The following is a 20,312-nucleotide window of genomic DNA, read 5'->3' on the forward strand; positions in this document are numbered from 1 at the left end:
CTTTGATACACAACTGTATCGTTTTTAGTGTTACCACATTTTCTTCAATTACACTGACCTAGTCTCTAGCTAAAATACTCTTTGCATTCATAGACTTGAGAGTTTGGTATCCACTATTTAGTCAAGCTGACAAGCAGAATCCTGGCTGGAATCTGTGATGTATGCCTTCTATTTTGTTCAACAGCTCTGGTAAAGTTTTCTAATTAACTCACTAAACCACTGAGGATTTCTGGAGGATACTACATACCAGCAAGTTTCTGAGATTTTCACTATAACTAATTTTCTTAATAATATTGTAGTGACTTTCAAATGAATCAAGATACTGTAAAAAAAATAAAATTCACAATAGTAAAATAATGTATTGACAATTAGTATGGTTTGACAGATGTTTAAAAGTTTGGTGACTTATATGTCTATGTGCTGAGGTAAAAATTAGTAGAAGGTAAGACTCATAATTTTTTGTAGGTTGAAAAACTGCTAGAAGGTTATCTTAAGGAAATTGGAATTAATGAAGAAACATTTCAAGAAGCGTGTTCATCTCCTCTTGCAAAGTCACATACATCACAGGTATATTTTCCTATGTTATGCTGTTATAGTCCACAGTAATGGCTGGATTTTAATTGATAATCAGTTAATTTTCTATTTCCACTAATATAGCATTACAGGTCCTTTTTTGCAGAAAATTTTTCATTTTCTAAAATTCTATAATAAATTCATACCCATCAGCTATGAATTATGGCTAGCAAACTACTTCTGCAGTTTTAATTTAGATCAGTGGTGTCACTTGAAGGCCATATATTTGTATGTGGCATCAAAAATTTATCAAAATTTGTTTTCTGTGTTTTGTATTTTTTTAATTAATTTTTAAGTTGTATTAACTACACAATACAAATGAATTAAAGTTAACTATGAAAGCCATACAACTATCGCTGTATTTTAGAGAAGCCTTATTGAGGGTGCAGGAACAAACCATCTTGATGTGCAGAAAGAATAGCAAATATGGCAGGCGACCAGCTTCGCTTAACAGTGAAATCTTCAGTGAGCTTAAACACAAAAAGGAAGCTTACAAGAAATGGAAACTTGGACAGATGACCAGGGAGGAGTATAAAAATATTGCTTGAGCATGCAGGAGTGTAATCAGGAAGGCTAAAACACAACTGGAGCTGCAGCTAGCAAGGGATGTGAAGGGTAACAAGAAGGGTTTCTACAGGTATGTTAGCAACAAGAAAAAGGTCAGGGAAAGTGTGGGACCCTTAATGAATGGGGGAGGTAACCTAGTGACAGATGATATGGAAAAAGCTGAAGTACTCAATGCTTTTTTTGCCTCAGTTTTCATACACAGTGTCAGCTCCCACACTGCTATCCTGGGCAACACACTATGGGGAGGAGGTGAGCAATCCTCAGTGGTGAAAGAATAGGTTAAGGACTATTTAGAAAAGCTGTACATGCACAAGTCCATGGGTCCAGATCTAATGCATCCTAGGGTGCTGAGGGAATTGGCTGATGTGATTGCAGAGCCATTGGCCATTATCTTTGAAAACTCGTGGTGATCGGTGGAGGTCCTGGATGATTGGAAAAAGGCAAATATAGTGCCCATCTTTAAAAAAGGGAAGAAGGAGAACCCGGGGAACTACAGACCAGCCAGCCTCATCTCAGTCCCTGGCAAAATCATGGAGCAGATTCTCAAGGAAACCATTTTGAAGCACTCAGAGGAGAGGAAAGTGATCAGGAACAGTCAGCAAGGATTCACCAAGGGCAAGTCATGCCTGAACAACCTGATTGCCTTCTATGAGGAGATAACTGGCTCTGTGGATATGGGGAAAACAGTGGATATGATATATCTTGACTTTAGCAAAGCTTTTGATACGGTCTCCCACAGTATTCTTACCAACAAGTTACAAAAGTATGGATTAGATGAATGGACTATAAGGTAGATAGATTTTCAGGCTCAATGGGTAGTGATCAACAGCTTGATGTCTAGTTGGCCTCCAGTATCAAGCAGAGTACCCCAAGGGTCGGTCCTGGGGCCAGTTTTGTTCAACATCTTTATTAATGATCAGGATGATGAGATGGATTGCATCCTCAGCAAATTCGCAGATGACACTAAGCTGGGGGGAGAGGTAGATATGCTGGAGAGTAGGGATAGGGTCCAGAGTGACCTAGACAAATTGGAGGATTGGGCCAAAAGAAATCTGATGAGGTTCAACAAGGACAAGTGCAGAGTCCTGCACTTAGGATGGAAGAATCCCATGCACCGTTACAGGCTGGGGACTGACTGGCTAAGCAGCAGTTCTTCAGAAAAGTACCTGGGGGTTACAGTGGATGAGAAGCTGGATCTGAGTCAGCAGTGTGCCCTTGTTGCCAAGAAGGTTAACAGCATATTGGGCTGTATTAGTAGGAGCATTGCCAGTAGATTAAAGGAAGTAATTATTCCCCTCTATTCGGCACTGGTGGGCCACATCTGGGGTATTGCATCCAGTTTTGGGCCCCCCACTACGGAAAGGATGTGAACAAATTGGAGAGAGTCCAGCGGAGGGCAACAAAAATGATCAGGGGGCTGGGGCACATGATTTACGAGGAGAGGCTGAGGGAACTGGGCTTGTTTAATCTATAGAAGAAAAGAGTGAGGGGGGATTTGATAGCAGCCTTCAACTACCTGAAGAGGGGTTCCAAAGAGGATGGAGCTTGGCTGTTCTCAGTGGTGGCAGATGACAGAACAAGAAGCAATGGTTTCAAGTTGCAATGGGGGAGGTCTAGGTTGGATATTAGGAAACACTATTTCACTGGGAGGATGGTGAAGCAGTAGAATGGGTTATGTAGGGAGGTGGTGGAATCTCCATCCTTTAGAGTTTTTTAAGGCCTGGCTTGACAAAGCCCTGGCTGGGATGATTTAGTTGGTGTTGGTCCTGCTTTGAGCAGGGGGTTGGACTAGATGACCTCCTGATGTCTCTTCTAACCCTCATCTTCTATGATTCTATGTGATTGGTTGGTTGATCTCAACAACTGAAAATGATGAACAGGTAGACAAATTGGAGGGAGTTCAGACAAGAGCCAAAAAAAAAAAAAAAAGATTAAAGGGCAATAGTGGGATTGATTTTTTTGAGTAAAATTTAAAAGAACCCAAAATATCACTTGGTGAAGTGATGACTAAGAGGGCTAGAAGGAGAGACAGAGTAAGTTTATAAGTAATTTAAAAGCTGTGAATTCTTAAGAAAGGAGAGAGCTTGTTTAGGATGGCATGGGATGTTGAAACTTAAAACCCTTACTGCAAAGGGAAAATAACAAGGACAGTGTAATCCTTATCAATCAGTTTCCTTAAATTTGTTTACAAAATAATCTGCAAAGGAAGATTGACTTGAGCCACAATTCTTCAAATCACTTAAACTTCAATACAAATATAAAAACATCCAGGTTTTAGAAAAGTTTTGGAATGGATATCTGGCCAATTTCTGCCCACATGATTTTTCAATTGGAGAAGGATTAGCAATCACTCTTGTTGGTTTCTAATTATCTTGGACACAGCATAGTCCTTCAACATTATTTTATAGAGCTGAAAAATCAGATTTTGGGAAAGCTCACCAAATTGTAGCACTTAAGTTGAACTGTAGTGTGGAGGAGAAAATGTTGGACATCTTATTCCTTTTAGCAACCATACCATAATGTGTTGGCTGTCATTAGAAAGAGGGCAGGGGATATATTCCAGGTATTTTCCCTTAACCACTAGCTTTCTTCTTCTTTTTTATGGCCTATCCAGAATCTGGAGTCTAGTCTACATTAGAGAAATTTAAGTGTTTGTAATATACCTTTTAACCACACACAAAAGTTGCTACAGAGTAAGACGCACCACCACTGCATCATGCATCAAGTCTCCACCATTACAGTAATGGTGTGGCACTTAGCCAAGTGTAATTCTACAGTCCTCCTACTTACCTTTCAGTCCAACAGCACTAATGACTCAAAGTTCTGTCACCAGCCAAGAAGGAATGGGTATATGGGCTGCGTGTGTTGCCTTCATACCACTCTCCTGTGAGCTTGAGAGGAAAAAGAATACTGATGATAAAATCTTGGCCCCACTAAAATCACTGGGAGTTTTGCCACTGACTTCAGTGGGGCCAGGATTTCACCATGAGAATGGAATCCAGTTCACATAAAATGCAGAGCACTATTATAGGCCAATAGACCAACCAGCTTTTAATGTTTATTATTCCTTTTGACATCCTTAAATATTTTTGTCATGTCTAGAAGAGTTGGGTATAACTATTAAAATATTGATAAGTTTGACAGAATTACAGTCTTGCTATAATTATAATAATGTTCAATTAAAAATAATTAAATATATTAGGCTCCGATATTGCAATGAACTATACATGGGTTACCTTGACATTCATACAGAGTCCCATTGACTTCACTGGGATTCTCTGCTGGTGTAGAGGTCCACCTGCAATGGAATTCATTGAAGGACTGGGGCCTCAATGTTGAATTAAGTCATTTAATATATTTTATATTCCTGGGGGAATTCTGCGCTTCTGCACATGCACATAATTAACGAGCTCCACAGATTTCTAATTTTTTGCACAGAAAAAGCTTCTGCCAAAATGTTGCTGCAGTTCCACCTTTTGCCCACCAGAGGGTATTTTGGCAATAGAACAAAGCAGAAAGCTCACAGCCAGCTAAGGAAGAGAAAGCCTGCCTTCTTCACAGTACCTGTCAGGCCAGGTCAGGAGACAGGGGTTATGGAGAGACAGACAGTGCAGGGTGCTGGGGGGGTCAGATGGGCTCATAAGGGCTAGTGGGGGAGGACAGACTGGGGCAAGGGCTGAATGGGAGTGGAGGCATGGGGCCACGGAGGGGAGGGAGGTGCAGAGACACATGGGGATGGGGGGAGGGCATGCAGAGCTACATAGAGGCTTGGTGAGGGCACAGAGACACTTGGGGATGGGGGAGAGGGTGCAGAGCTACATCGGGAAAGGGGAGTGACTGGGTAAGGGCACAGACACACATGGGGACAGGGGCAGATGTGCCTGACTGAATGGGAGAGGCTAGGGGTCAGCCAGGGTCTGCATGGGGGAAGCTCCCTAACAATCCCTCCTCACCCACCCCACCAAAAACTGTTTCATACTTTCCCCACCCATGCCTAACAACCCTCCAAGTTCACACCCAGGCTCCTTCCTAGCAATTTACTTCCCTTTCCCTCAACTCCTCTGTCACCCCTGACTCTCGCAAGCCTTTGCATTGCTTCTGAGGGGTGCAGGAAATACGGTTCTGTATTGTAGTTTAAATAAATTATTACTTGGAGTTCTGTATTAATATGCCTAGTAAGGAATCTATTTGTCAAAAAACGTTTCCTGAATCTTTTTTTGTTGTCGGTACTATTACAGACCTACTTGCTGACAGGTATTTTGAAATAAATGACCAAAAATAATTGAAACTGGTGTGATTATATTGTTTTATTTTGAAAAATAAAATATGCAGAATTTTGCAGAATTTAAAAATATTGTGCATAGAATTTTTTATTTTTGAGCGCAGAATTCCACCAGCAGTAATTTTACTATATCGTACAGTTTATAAACTGCATTTAGAAAACAGAAAATCAGATCTGTCAGTGATGGATTTTAAAGAGCATAAGACAAGAAAAGCTCTTTGTTTTCCAGGCTCATGAATCCTTGGATAGTTGGCTGTTGTTTCCAGCATTCTTGGCATTGTGTCAGCAATAGGTATTTATTTCAGGGCATAAAACAAAAAAAATTCTAAGTAGACACAACATACAAATGTTGTCTTGCTGTGATAATACACATCTTTTTGTGTTTGGGCTATTTTGAAATGATCAGTTTTTGATTTCTATAAGGTTTTTAATTAATTTGTAGATTTTTTTCCCCCCAAAGGCCATTTTGCAACCAGTGTTGGCAGCAGAAGATTTTAGATTATTTAAGGAAATGATGGTACAGAAAAACATTGAAATGCAGTTGCAAGCCATTAGAATCATTCAAGAAAGAAATGGTAAGAAATAGTAAATGAGAAATTTTAGTTCTCAGTGCATCTTTTCAGCTGTTTTGTGGATAACTCTATGGTCTACCAATCCATAAATACTTAAGGTCACATCCTGGCCCAAATGAATTCAATGGCAAAACTTCCATTGATTTCAGTGGGGCTAGGATTTCACCCTGAGTCTACAACTGGTTCTGTCAGCCACAGCTAATTGTATTCCTTTTAAAATGTATCTAAAACTTTATCTGAAAGCTTATTAGATTATTTCTATGAAACTTGGATTCAAATTTCAGTTTAAGGATTTTCTGATTTAAATGGTGGTATTACAAAAGTAACTAAAATTTGGCACAATGTAGTCGTGATCCAAAGTGCAGCAGCTCTCAAGTTGCCTGTTCCCCAGCTCAGTGGAGGACAAGGACAGATGGATGTTCATAGCATCTGATACATTTGACACCTAACCTTACCGTTGCTCCAAACCTCTATGTATAGCTTCACAAGGAGCTGTAGTCTACACTGTGTAGGGGATGCACATTGAAATCTTCTCACCAGCCCCACTCTCTACCCAGAGGAATCGTACCAATTTATTTGTGTCCTAGGCCCTCAGTATGGGGGAATATTTACCTCATTCTGTATAGCAGTTTTGAACATAATGGCTGTACAGTAAGTTTGATGTGTACTTCCATTACTACTCTCTCATTTTCAGGTGCTGCATCTCAAACTGTAGGAGTTAAATATATGAGAGTTATTATTTAGTCACTCTATTAATATCTATTGACTCGTAATGACTACATACATATATATGTGCAGTAATTTCAGCATGCTATTGTCTGGAGACTTCAACTTTTGTATTTCATACAGTAAGCTTGAAACTTGCTAAATCTAAAGGTTTTGCAATTTTCCTCTGCCTTTTTTGTCTGTACAAGAACTGTGTGTGTATGTAAATAAAATATATAGTTGTTACAAGTAATAGTCTAATGGACATGACTGGGATGTGGGCAATCAGGTCTAACGGTTGGAGCCAAGGGGGTAGCCAAGCTTGGAGGTTAGAGTGGAGTCAAGGATGAGGACCATAGGACACCCAGAGGTGTAGTCAAGAACAGAGCTAAGGGTCAGAGCCAGGGACTAGAAGCTGAATGCCCAAGCCAATGGGTAGGCTGGACACATGCTCAGTTTGAACACACTGACTGTTTCTGTAAGTGGTTTCCTTTTAAAAACCAGCATAAAGGGGCCATGGTGGACCCCAGAATTGGGGCCACAAAAAAGGAAAACAGACTCAAACACATGCACACATATAATATACAAGAAATTCCACTAAAACAACATCAAGGTTGCAAAGTCCAGCACTTAAAAGCTAGGAAATACCAGAATTAAGGTTGTCTGTGCAACCTTAATTTGGCCCCCTTCTGAGTATGCATTATGATAGTCTTTACATGATCACATACTATTTTTTCCACTGGACCCTTGTCTTATTCAGTGCATAGGGTGGATGATGCTCACTTAATAGGTAGCTATTCAATATTTATTTTTATTGTCATTCATTGTGTGGCCCAATGCCATATTTACTGCACATTATCCAAACTATGTACTGAATACAGATTTACTAATTTCCTCATGGGCTGTTTTATTCCACTCATCAACATAATATCTGAGTACCTTTTATATGAGGGAAAATTACTTACAGTAACTCCTCACTTAACGTCGTCCCAGTGAACGTTGTTTTGTTGTTGCATTGCTGATCAATTAGAGAACATGCTTGTTTAAAGTTGCGCAATGCTCCCTGGTAATGTTGTTTCGCAGCCGCCTGCTTTGTCCACTGCTTGCAGAAAGAGCAGCCCATTGGAGCTAGCTGGTGGGGGCTTGGAACCAGGGTGGACCGGCAGCCACCCTATCAGCTCCCCTAAGTTCCCTGTGTGGCAGCCGCCCAGCAGGCTATCAATTGCTGGGCAATTCAGCTGTCCCTCCCCCCACTGCCATGTGCTGCTCCTGCCCTCTGCCTTGGAGCTGCTCCCGGGAGCTTCCTGCTTGCTGTGCGAGGGGGCAGGGAGAAGAAGGGTGCTAATGTCAGGGTGTCCCCCTCCCCTGCTCCTGCACCTCATCTCCACATAGCAGGTGGGGGACATGACAGGGCTCAGGATGGAGGGAGCTTGCTGGCAGCAGCTGCTGTCTCAACTTGCTGATCTACTTTAAAAGACAGTGTACTTAGAGTGGTGTCAATGTACTTAAAGGGGCAATGCGCATCTCTCTCTCTCTCTCACACACACACATGGGGTGTGTGTGTGTGTCTCTCTCTCTCTCTCTCACACTCACACACACACACACACACGGTGTGTGTCTCTCACTCACACACAGACACACATGGTATGTGTCTGTCTCTCTCTGCCATGCTGTGTCTCCTCCTTTCATTCGTGCTGCCTTGTAGAGTGTGAGGCTACATTAACAACAATGTGTTAATCCATGAGGGCTCAGCTGAGTGCTAGTTCATCATTTAGCAGCGAGGCATTCCCTGGGAAATATCCCACCCTCTGACTCCACCACCTCAACCAAGCTTCACAATCATCATTGCTGTGTACAGTATTAAATTGTTTGTTTAAAACTTAGTGTGTGTGTGTGTGTGTGTGTGTGTGTGTGAGAAGTCTTTGTCTGGCGAAAAAAAATTCCCTGGAACCTAAACCCCCAAATTATATTAATTCTTATGGGGAACTTGGGTTAATTTAACATAATTTTGCTTAAAGTAGCATTTTTTAGGAACATCACTACAACGTTAAGCGAGGAGTTACTGTACCTGTAATTGTGCTTCTCTCAAGATCTTTCTGATATGATCCCCATTCATCCACCCATTTTTCTCCTTCAGAGTTTGGGGTTTTGTCGTTTTGTGTTGTTTTTTCCTTCTGTAATACACCTCTACCTCGATATAACGCTGTCCTCGGGAACCAAAAAATCTTACTGCGTTATAGGTGAAACCGTGTTATATCAGACTTGCTTTGATCCACCAGAGGACGCAGCCCCGCCCCTCCCGGAGCGCTGCTTTACCGCATTATATCCGAATTCATGTTATATCGGGTCGCGTTATATTGGGGTAGCAGTGTAGTTCTTAGTCTGCAAGATAATTTTTCACTTTGGCTTGTCACTTGGGAGCTTTGGAAATGTGGGAAATGGCACAGAATAATGGAGAGCCTGGCTCATGCTCTACCAGCTACAGCTGCCCTTGGGGACCAGTCCTTTAGAGCTTTGAGAGTTCTGCCAGTCTCATATTGGGAAGTTGATACCCAAAAATTTAGAATCTTTTTGGAAACATATCTTCTGAGACACAGAATTACAGTTTAGTAATTTCCCCCTACTATTCTCTCTCTGGTTGAAGAATGCATGCAAAATGGAGTGAGAATCCATTTTCTTTAGAGCAATACATGTGTTTTTGCTATGTTTTTTTTATAGGTGTGCTACCTGACTGTTTGACAGATGGTTCTGATGTGTTCACTGAAATTGAACAACAAGAAATGAAAATACTCAGAGAGGTTCTTAGGTAACAAGAAATGGTCTCCTACTTAATATTTATGGTAGTAGATATACATGGATATTCTGCTGCATTTTACTTGGGTGTTTCCTTCATTTTGTAGGTGGCATAAATATTCTTCTTCAACACGTGTCAGTGTGCATCCTAATATAAGTGTACATGTGTGCAAGCTTGGAATCTTTTGTACAACCACATCCAGTGGGGCCGTGCCTCCTTGTGCTCCCATGAGAAGGCATATAGGGCAAAGTGTCCCCAACCCTCTCTTATTTCCTGCTTAGCACCCCTGGCAGTGAGACACAACCTGGACTGTATCTGACCTGCTTCTGAATTTCAGAACTCTTCTCCAGTGAAGAAACTCTTCTTCTCTTTGTTTTATTAATTTCTTCATTTGATTTTTTGTTGTGTGTTTCCATTCCAAAAAAGAAAGAAGAAAGCAGTTAGGAAAGAAAGAAGAGAGATTTTCCCCTGGGAAAACCCCCTATACACCTGGGTGAGGTGCTTTGCGTCTGCCACTGGCTAAGATGAAATCAAAACCCACCGGATTTAAGCCTTGTCATTCCTGCTGTTAGTTTATACTCATCACAGATGAACACAGCAGATGCCTGTTTTGTCTTGGGGAAGCACACATCCCCAACAAGTGTGACTCCTGCTTCTTTTTGTCCTGTACCCTGAAATCTTGAGATATGAAGTTCAAACTGCACCTCTTGGAGCAATTCATGAAGGTAGCTTTAGATCCAGGAGTGGAGATATCCTTCATACAGGAACCGAGGAGATTGTCTTTGGTGAGTATCCTGGCTACTGGGCACAACATCCATGGTTCTAGCAAGGAAGGGAAAATAAAAGGTGTCCAAACCATCAGCATTGGCACCCCCAAACTGACCACATCTAGCTTGGCACCAAAGGCCTTGGTGTGGACTGTGTTGGCATGGACAGTTTCAGCGCAACTCCAAGACAGAGAAACCCGGCTTCACCCTCTGAAGTGAAAAAGTTCCTCCATTAAAATGCAAATGCAGCTTGGAGCAGATAACATATCTGTCCCTCAGAGAGGACTCTAGACCAGGAGAGAAGCCCTCAAAATACTAAGCATCAATGAAGTATAGTGCCAGGACATCGGCAATGACTGAGCACAAGGGTGGTAGGTGCACTGGTATCGACTTCCATGTTGAGATCTCTGGCACTAGCCCCAGAGCCGGAACCATTCCTGGTACCAAGATATGTCTTTGATTAGCCCCCCTTGCTGCTTTTCTCAGTACTGAACCCAACACAGACATCTACTCTGGAACTACTAACATCAGAGCTGGAACTACATGCGTTGGCAATAGCATCCCTAGAGAGTTACCTCTCTTCCCTATGAAAGGGCCATTCCTTCTCCCCTTACTTGAGTAGGGCACCATTGCCTGAAAGCCAAGAATGACAATACCAGCAAAGGTACCCCGAAGGCATGTAATACCAAGTTCCAGTGCGGAACTGGCAGCCAATGGGCCCTCCTTGGTCAGGCCAGTACCAATATAACCCACCACCAAAGCTGTACTGGCTGTACTGGGGCCTGTCCTCTCAGATTTTGGAATGGGGTCTCTTCCAGTGTCTTGGCAAAGAGGAGATCTCCGCCACCTTTGGCATCTCTGGCAAGAGCACCCTCACTAGAACTGGAGGGATACCCAAGAGTGGAAGAACTAGCAAGAGACACACTCCAGTTGTCCTCCCCACCAAAGAAATCTTCCTTGTCCCGAGATGAAGCAGTCACTGTGGCCCCAACACTGGCCATCAGTGACTTCAGGGCATTTTAGAAAGTATCATCGAGGATAGTGGATACAAGGGACATCAAAACAAAGGTGATTCAGTTTGTTTGACATCCTTGGTGCCTGCAAGAATTGCTCTCCTGATCAATGAGAGAACCCAAAATACAGCAAAGTGTCTGTGGCACACCCAGGCCTTGCTTCCCTTGACTTCAGAGCAGCTGAAAAAACAGTAACAGGGTCCACCCAAAGGCTTTGAGTGATTCTACGCATATTCAACACCAGGTTCGCTCATTGTCTCCATCATTCAGGAGAAAAGCAGATCAAACAAAGAAACTCCTAAAGACAAGGACCCCAAGAAGCTGGACATTTTCAACCTAAAGGCCTGCTCCTCAGCACATCCCACCAGTTCCACATCATGATCTACCATGTACTGTTCATGAAATACAACTTACTGATGTGGGAGAGGATGATCCCCTTCCTATCTTGATTCCCACAAGATGGCAGGGAGGAGCTGAGAGACATAATCAAAGAGGACCAAATGATAGCTAGAACTGCGCTACCAGGGACAGTTCATGAATCAGATACAGACACTCACTTGATGGCCATGGCAGTCACCATGTACTGGGCCTTCTGGCTTTAGGTGTCCGGGATACCAAGAGAAGTCCAAGCCACAACTGAGAACTTACGCTTTGAGGGTATGGATCTATTTAGTACAAGAACAGATGAAGTGTGACAGACATTCCCTCAGAGATTCCAAGGCAACACTCAGATCCCTGGACATTTATGCCTGGGACTGTATCATGAACCTTTCTGCAACCACCCCCGAGGCAGAGAATGCTATTGTTCTGTCACAGTCACCAGCCCAAGTATTCACCTAGAAAGCAACACTGATACTTGTGGAGTTGCCTGTTTTCCTCCTTCATATCGCACCAGCCTGCCTTCCAGAGACAGCAGGTTTGATGAAATGGTCAAAAGCCATACCAAGACCACTCCAGAGCTTATACTTGAAAACTGCCTCACTGCTTACCACCAGGCATGGCTGGACATTACAGCTGATAAATGGGTTTTGGACATTATTACTCACAGCTGCACCATTCAGTTGACTTCCTCACTCCCTACCTGCCTCCCTTCCCTATCCCTTTTCCAGAGCCCTTCTCAGGAAAGCCTTTTACAAACAGAAGTGGCTTTGTTGCTAGAGCTGGTTGAAATTCAGAATTTATGGTTTACAGGAAATTTTGACATTTTGAAATTTGGTTTCAGTCTAAATAGGACTGGAACCAAATTTTGTAAAAAATTCTCATGAATCGGGGGTTTTGAAATTTTTCATTTTGGAAACACGGAAAGATGGTGTTTGCAAAAGGAAGTTTGCTCTCTGATCCACAGCAGCTGCTCGGTAAAATTAACATTCATGCTGGACTGTCACCCATTCATGACTCTGTCACCATCCAGAACATTTGTCACAGATGCATCTGATACAGGGTAGCCCACTTGAACCACCTGCAAATTCAAGGGACCTTCCCTTGAAAGATAGGAAACTATATATAAACATTTTAGAGTTCATCAAACTGGCATGCATGGCATTCATCCTGATCCTGCAAACCTTTGTGCAGATACCGACAGACAATATGTCCACTACCCATCAAATTAGCAAGCAAAGGGGAGCATGCTCTTCTGCCCTGTGTAAAGAAGCGATCATTTTATGAAACTGTCACTCCTGTCAGGGCATAACCCCAATGGCCCTACACATTCCAAGAGGCAGCAATGACCTGGCAGACTTCCTAAACAGACAGTCCATCACCAGTCACAGGTGGTCACTACTGAAATCCATTGTTGACTTGATACTTTGCTAATGGGGCACTCTGCTGTTGGCTACCCAGAACAATTCCAAGTGTCTGAACTTTTGTTCCAGAGGAAGCATGATCCTTGAATCTTCACCAGACCCCTGCCTTCTACAGTGGAACCAAATTCTCCTTCACACTTTCCCACTGTTCCCTAGGATGATTGCCAAAGCAAGATGAGACGAGGTGAAACTCATTTTCATAGCCCGCTTCTGGTGAAGGCAGTTCTGACTGAGAGACCGCCTAAGGATGTCTGTATGACCAGAACACCTGATCTACTGTCTCAGAATTAGGGACAACTATTCCACCCGGACCCTAAAATGTTGCAACTGACATCCTGAATGTTGGCTGACTGAGTGCCATGGAAAAGGACTGCTCTTCACTTGTTTGGAAGATCCTGGCTCAGGAGCAGAAAACTGTCTACAAGGAGCATCCTCTTCTAAGCTGAATAGATTCTCTATGTGGGTGGCCCAATTTGGCCTGATACCAAAGAGTCTGGACTACTTGCTTCAATGAAAGCATTCTGGATTTTCTTTCAGTTCGATCAGGTCCATCTGGTGGCAGTATCGTCCACTGATACAATTGCTGTCAATCTTAATCTCATCTGATGGTATCCAAGGTCTTTTAAGGACTTTATGCATATTTACTCACCGATCAAGGACCCTGCTCCAGCATGGGACCTCAGTGCTGCTATTCTTAGGTTTATGGAGCCCGCCTTTGAGCCCCTCTCAGAGTGCTTCATCCACCATCTTATCTTCAAAATGGTATTCCTGGTCACCATCAGTGCAACAAGAAGGGTCAGCAACCTCCAAGTGCTCATGGTAGAACCCCCATGTACTTTCTTTCACAGAGAGATAGTATTCCTGAGATTTCATACAAAACTCCTCCATTTGTATCAATCAACTTGTGTGTACTTTTTTTCCAAAAGCACATACTGTGTAATGGGAGAAGAAGCTCCGTACCCTGGACAATTCCAGAACTCTTTGATACTATACTGATAGTACCAAATCTTCAGAATGCCACCATGTCCGTTTGTGGCTATAACTGGCCAGTCCAAAAGTCAAGTAATTTCTTCCCAGTACTTTCAAAGTGGATAATGCATTATATCTCAGTGTGCTACCAGCTGACTGATAGAATCATAGAACCACAATGGGAGAAGGGACCGCAAGGGTCATCTGATTTAACCCCCTGTGAAGATGCAGGATTTTTTGTGTCTAAACCATCTGAGACAGATGACTCCTTTTGAAAACCTCCGGTGAAGAAGCTTCCACAACCTTCCAAGGCAGTTTGTTCCGTTGTCCTACTAAGAAGTTTGTTCCATTGCCCAGTTAAGAAGTTTTACCTGAGATTTAATTTAAATCTGCTATATTTTCTCTATCTCTTTATGGCAGCCTTTCAAGTATTTGAAGACTGCTATCAAGTTCCCTCTTAATTTCCTCCTTTCCAAACTAAATGTACCCAGTTCCTTCAGCCTTTGCTCACATGACTTACATTCTGACCTTTTGATCATCTTTGTTGCTTTCCTTTTGGATCCTTTCCAGTTTCTCTACATCCTTTCTATACTGCAGTGACCAAAATTGGACACAATACTCCAGCTGAGACCTAACGAGTGCTGAGTAGAGTGGTATTATCACCTACAGAATCATAGAACCCGAGGTTTAGAAGATATATCTTTCCTGCCAACTATTAAAGGTCTTTCCACCAGAGATCAAGTGGCATCCACAGGCTTCCATAACATAAAAATATCCAAAATCTTTATAGCTGCTTGTGATGGGGTATACAGGCCCCACCTTGGGGATGAAGGAGTAAAGGCAGCACTCTTGGCAGTGGAAGCCACGCTCCCTCGCTCCTGCTGGGCATGCTCCAACTGCTGCTGCAGTATAAAAGGGAGCAGCCCAGCTCAGTCAGGCTGACTGGCGAGGAGGAAGGACACACCTTGCCAGCTCCAGCTGAGGAGCAGCAGGAATCCCGGACCACAGGAGCCAGAGGTGCCGAGCCTCAGACTGACACCCAAGTGTCGGTGGATGCCCCAGGGAGGTTGCAGTTGCTGGGAGCAGTGCAGCCTGTGGAAACCAGAGACACTGACACCCAGACCACGGATGACAGGAATCATGATAGAAAGTAGCCAGGGGTGGTGGGGACTAGCCATTGTCTCCACAGCAGTCGGTGTGTTTCAGTCAGACCCTGCCACTGACTCAGTGGTGAACTCACTTGCTATGATCAGGGCCGTGGGCTTGGACATGGTGGAGTCAGGTGGGCCCATGTCCCCCTATTCCCTGTCACCCCACCCTTGGGTGGCAGTTCCCCCATCTGAGGCCAAGATGCCTGCATTTGTCGGCCAGCCGCCAGAGCTGGGATGATAGACTGTTTGCCTTCTGTTCTGCCAGAGAGCTGATCTTCCTAGACCGATTATTGCTCTGTCCAGACTGCAGGCCAGGGCCCCCACCCAAGCCATATTGACTCAGGCCACTAGGCCACGCAGCCCTGAGGCCAAGGGCAGCCACATTAACTCCGGCCACCAGGCCACACAACCTGGAGGCCAAGGGCAGCCACGTTGACTCTGGCTGCTACATCACACAGCCCTGAGCTTAAGGGCAGCCATATTGACTCTGGCCTCTAGGCCTCACAGCCCTGAGTCTAAGGGCAGCCATATTAACTCTGGCCACTAGGCCATGCAGCCGAGAGGCTAAAGGCAGCCATAGTGAAATGACACACGGGGCACGAGTGCCCATTTCCCCACCCCAAAGGGTGACAGTGTATACAGGCCACGTGACACTACTACATGGAGCAGTTTGATCACGTTTGTCAAGCATTACGCACTGGGTTTGGCTGCCAGAGCAGATGCAAAGTTTAGGAGAACTGAACTTCCATCTCTATTCAACTGATGCTTCTGACTCTTCTGCCCACCTCCTGAGGAGGATACTGCTTGCCAGTCATCTACAGTGGAATCCACACTGATACATACTCAATGAAAGAACAGTTATTTACCTACAATAACTTTGGTTCTTCAAGATGTTTTACTCAGTATGGATCCCACAACCTGCCCTCCTTTCCTGTTTTTGAAGTCCTTTGCTGTGATGGGCTTTGAGTTGCAAGGGAACTGAGGCAGGGCTGGGACCATGGTGCCATCCAGGAGCATGAGGGGAGGCACAAGACACATGTTCAGCCCCACTAGACACTGCTGTGCAAAAGATTTCAAGTTCAGGTGCATGTGCACGTACAGAAGGATCCACACTCACTACATCTCGAAAAACCAGTTACTGAAGAGTAAGTAACTGTTCTTTCTTGTTAAAGGCCTAATCATGAGAGGATGTAATTACTAGTTGCTAATGGGGAAGAAACCCCACAGATGTTTGTAGAGGATAAGGGTTGAATCCTCAGCTCTGGCTAATCTACTTTAGTGGTGCCACTTTAATATTCCTCCCCCTTCCCATCCCATTCCATCCCAGCCTCCTGAGCCAGGCGTCTTTAGCTTGCACTAGCTAGTAAGGCATCTTCCATCATCAAGGGATTGCCAGAATATAGGAGCACTCTTGCTATGCCCTCTTCTTCTGGGCACTCCCTTAACAGTTAACTCCCTTAACTCCCAATGGTTGGGACAATTCTTGGCTGCCTTGTTAGAGCGGCATTATGGCTCCTTTGCTTCGACAGAATACCGTGCTCCTCTCTGTGTCCATGTTTGGATGGGATACTGATCCCTTAGATGATGTGAGTTCTGTTTTTGCACCATGCTTTCCTCTTTCCCACAACTTATTGTAGCTCCTGTGATGGGGCTTTTGCAGAGCTCCAGCTCAGTTGAGTTGGCATGGGAGAGTTGATATGGCTCCTCTAGATCATGCCCCCTCCAAAAAACAAAAAAAAAGTGGCAAGCAACTGGATCAACAAAAACCAGCACAACTAGTCTGAGGCTGTATTACTATATGATGTTTCCCCTCTGTGTTGTGGAAACTCCCTACCTTCTGCCCTTCAGAGAGTGGTGAAGGGCATCCATGATCATAAAAGAGAGCAGATAGTGCCCATAAGCAGATGGAAGCAAGAGGCAATGTATATTTTTTGAGAGGCGCCTTGTCTTTTGTGTGGCTCTCAGGTTATCTGTGACTAAAAGGAGTGGAACCCCCATCTTCTTGCTTGGGTAATATGCTGGGGGAATCTATCACCCAAAGGAGGAATTCCCAGGAAACTCTCCTATGCAGATTAGTTCTGCACAGAGGAGAGAGGCCTATAATTTCTCAGGATGTCTGTCTGTCTGTCTGTCATAGCTCTCTATTTCTATTGAGGGTACCCTTTTAATCAGGGGTCGGCAACTTTTGGCATGTGGCCCATCAGGGCAATCTGCTAGCGGGCCATGAGACATTTTGTTTATGTTGACTGGCCACAGGCACGGCCCCCCTGCAGCTCCCAGTGGCCGCAGTTCACCATTCCCGGCCAATGGGAGCTGCGGGGGGTCGTGCCTGCGGACGGTCAATGTGAACAAAATGTCTCATGGCCCGCCAGTGGATTATCCTGATGGGCTGCATGCCGAAGGTTGCCGACCCCTGCTTTTAATTGAAGTCATCAAAGATTTTGGAGGCTTTGGTGGTTTATCACTGTTAGCCTTAGATTGTTCCTTGAGTGTTTAAGCAGTGCTAAATCAATATGAATCACTTTTATATGTAGGACTCTTGCATATTTACTCAATTTTTTTGTTTTACAGGCAGTCTAAGGAAGAGTATGAAATGGAGCAAGAAAGGAAAAGGTCTAAAGAGGTGAGTGCATTTTTTACATATATATAAAATCAGTTGTGATGATTAAGTAATAAGGTCCTCAATATTTTTGTCCTTGATAGCAACTTTCAGTCATGGCAAAGTCTCCTTGTTGCCATTATAAATTAAACTATCTTTGCTTTTGAAGTTTCTATGTCTCTCCCTTTTATTTGAGTGCATTCTCATGACATTATTAACATCAGTGATATGCATGATGGTTTTAACATCATGGGGGAAGCAGCCCAATGACATCTCCCTTCCGTGTTAAAGAAGAAGTGCAAATAGAGCATGTGTTTCTATCAAATGGCCAACTGAGAAATGTGGTGTTTGGAGAAAACGAACAAATAGTTCACCCTGTCTACCCACTACAGGAAGAGGAGAGGGGCACTGGTGATGCCATTTTTTATTCTCAGTTGCAGTTATCCAGTTTGAAAAATGGTTTTGATGTCCATTATGTAATATTTATGTTGTAATAGTGCCCAGAGATTCTAATCAGAATCAAGGCCTCATTGTGCAAGATGCTGTACAAACACAGACAAAAACATAGTCACTGTTCTGAAGTGTTTACAATCTAACTGTGTGCCAAAATGTTTATAACTATGGTTCTTTGATACTTTATTTCAGTACAGGTAAGCTTTAGCAGTTGTATCGTACTCATCTTACTGTCTAGTAGGTGTGTGCATAACCAGAGTTGCACAAAAAACAGCTTGGCACAAAAAACAGTTACCTACCTTTCGTAACCGTTGTTCTTTGGAATGTGTTGCTCATGTCCATTCCATTCCATATGTGTGCGCGCTCATGTGCATAGTTGTCGGAATTTTTTGTCTTAGCGGTATCTGTAGGTTTGGCTGTGGCATCCTCTGGTGCTCCACACTCATGCGCTGGTATATGAGGTGCCACTGGCCCTATGCCCTCTCAGTTCCTTATAATAATAATAATTGGAGATATACCAATCTCCTAGAACTGGAAGGGACCTTGAAAGGTCATCAAGTCCAGCCCCCTGCCTTCACTAGCAGGACCAATTTTTGCCCCAGATCCCTAAGTGGCCCCCTCAAGGATTGAACTCACAACCTTGGGTTTAGCAGGCCAATGCTCAAACCACTGAGCTATCCCTCCTTCTTGCTGGCAACCCCGACAGAGGGGTAGAAGGGTGGGTAAAGGAATGGACATGAACAACACCTCTCAAAGAACAACAGTTACGAAAGGTAGGTAACCGTTTTTTCTTCTTTGAGTGCTTGCTCATGTTGATTCCATTTTAGGTGACTCACAAGCAGTATCCCTGGAGGTGGGCTCGGAGTTTATGGTCATGCGGTTTGCAACACTGCTCTACCGAAGCCAGCATCGTCCCGGACTTGCTGGGTGATCGCATAATGGGACATGAACGTATGGATGGATGACCAAGTAGCATCCCTGCAGATGTCCAGAATCGGCACCTGGGCCAGGAAGGCTGCCGACAAGCTTGCTCTCTGGTTGAATCGGCTGCTACAGTCGCCAGTGGTGGCACTTTCGCCTGTTCATAGCACAAATGGATGCAGGTGGTGATCTGTGATGAAATTCTCTGGGCAGATACAGGAAGGCCCTTCATTCTGTCTGCTGCCATGACGAACAGCTGTGTCGACTTACGGAATGGCTTAGTCCTTTTGAGGTAAAAGGCTAGTGCTCTCTTGATGTCCAGAGAGTGTAATCTCCACTCCTCATATGACTTATGAGGTTTTGGAAAGAAAATCAGGAAGTATATATCCTGGTTGGTATGAAACTGTGAGACTACATTGGGCAGGAAATCTGAGTGTGGCCGCAGCTGAACCTTGTCCTTGTAGAACACCGTGTAGGGCAGCTCTGAGGTAAGTGCTCTAATCTCAGAGACCCTATGGGCTGATGTTATTGCCATCAAGAATGAGACCTTCCAAGAGAGCAGAAGAAGGGAACAAGCAGCTCAAAGTGGGGCTCCATGAGCCTTGACAGCACGAGGTTCAGGTCTCAAGGAGGGATGGAGTCATGGACCTGCAGGTAGAGCCGCCTTCAGACCTTTTAGAAACCGGACCATCATGTCGTGAGCAAAGACTGACCTGCCCTGAAACGGAGGGTGGAAGGCCGAAATGGCTTTCAAGTGGACCTTGATCGACGAAAGAGACAGGCCCTGGAGCTTGAGATGCAGAAGGTAATCTAGGATCAACTGCAGTGAAGACCGTGTTTCAAGGCCCAACATGTAAACCATTTCCATTTGGCCAGGTAGGTTGCCCTGGTGGAGGGCTTCCTGCTGCCCAACAGAACCAGTTGGACATGGGCCGAGCACCCCTGTTCCTCTGCATTCAGCCATGCAGCAACCAAGCCGGCAGGTGCAGCGCAGCTAGATTCAGGTGCAGAAGCCTGCTGCGGTTCTGGGATAGCAGCTTCAGCCAGAGTGGCAGCTGCCAAAAAGGTCCAGTCGCTTGGCATCCTTATTCTTAGGCATGTCCCTTTGGTTGATACAATGAGCGACCCAGGGGGCGGGTGGGCA

General features: G+C 44.2%; 1 protein-coding gene across 2 annotated transcripts in view; it reads left to right on the forward strand.

The window, feature by feature from the left end:
- The window catches only part of CFAP36 (cilia and flagella associated protein 36), a 108,177-nt gene that overhangs the window by 42,017 nt on the left and 45,848 nt on the right, over nucleotides 1–20,312 (forward strand). For both annotated transcript variants that reach the window (XM_045011930.1, XM_045011931.1), the window contains 4 exons: nucleotides 466–567; nucleotides 5,883–5,997; nucleotides 9,418–9,505; nucleotides 17,767–17,818. In XM_045011930.1, the coding sequence (XP_044867865.1) occupies nucleotides 466–567; nucleotides 5,883–5,997; nucleotides 9,418–9,505; nucleotides 17,767–17,818 (357 nt within the window). The remainder of the gene's footprint in view (nucleotides 1–465; nucleotides 568–5,882; nucleotides 5,998–9,417; nucleotides 9,506–17,766; nucleotides 17,819–20,312) is intronic.

The sequence above is a fragment of the Mauremys mutica genome, chromosome 3, assembly GCF_020497125.1.
Source record: "Mauremys mutica isolate MM-2020 ecotype Southern chromosome 3, ASM2049712v1, whole genome shotgun sequence".
Classification (NCBI taxonomy): Eukaryota; Metazoa; Chordata; order Testudines; family Geoemydidae; genus Mauremys; species Mauremys mutica.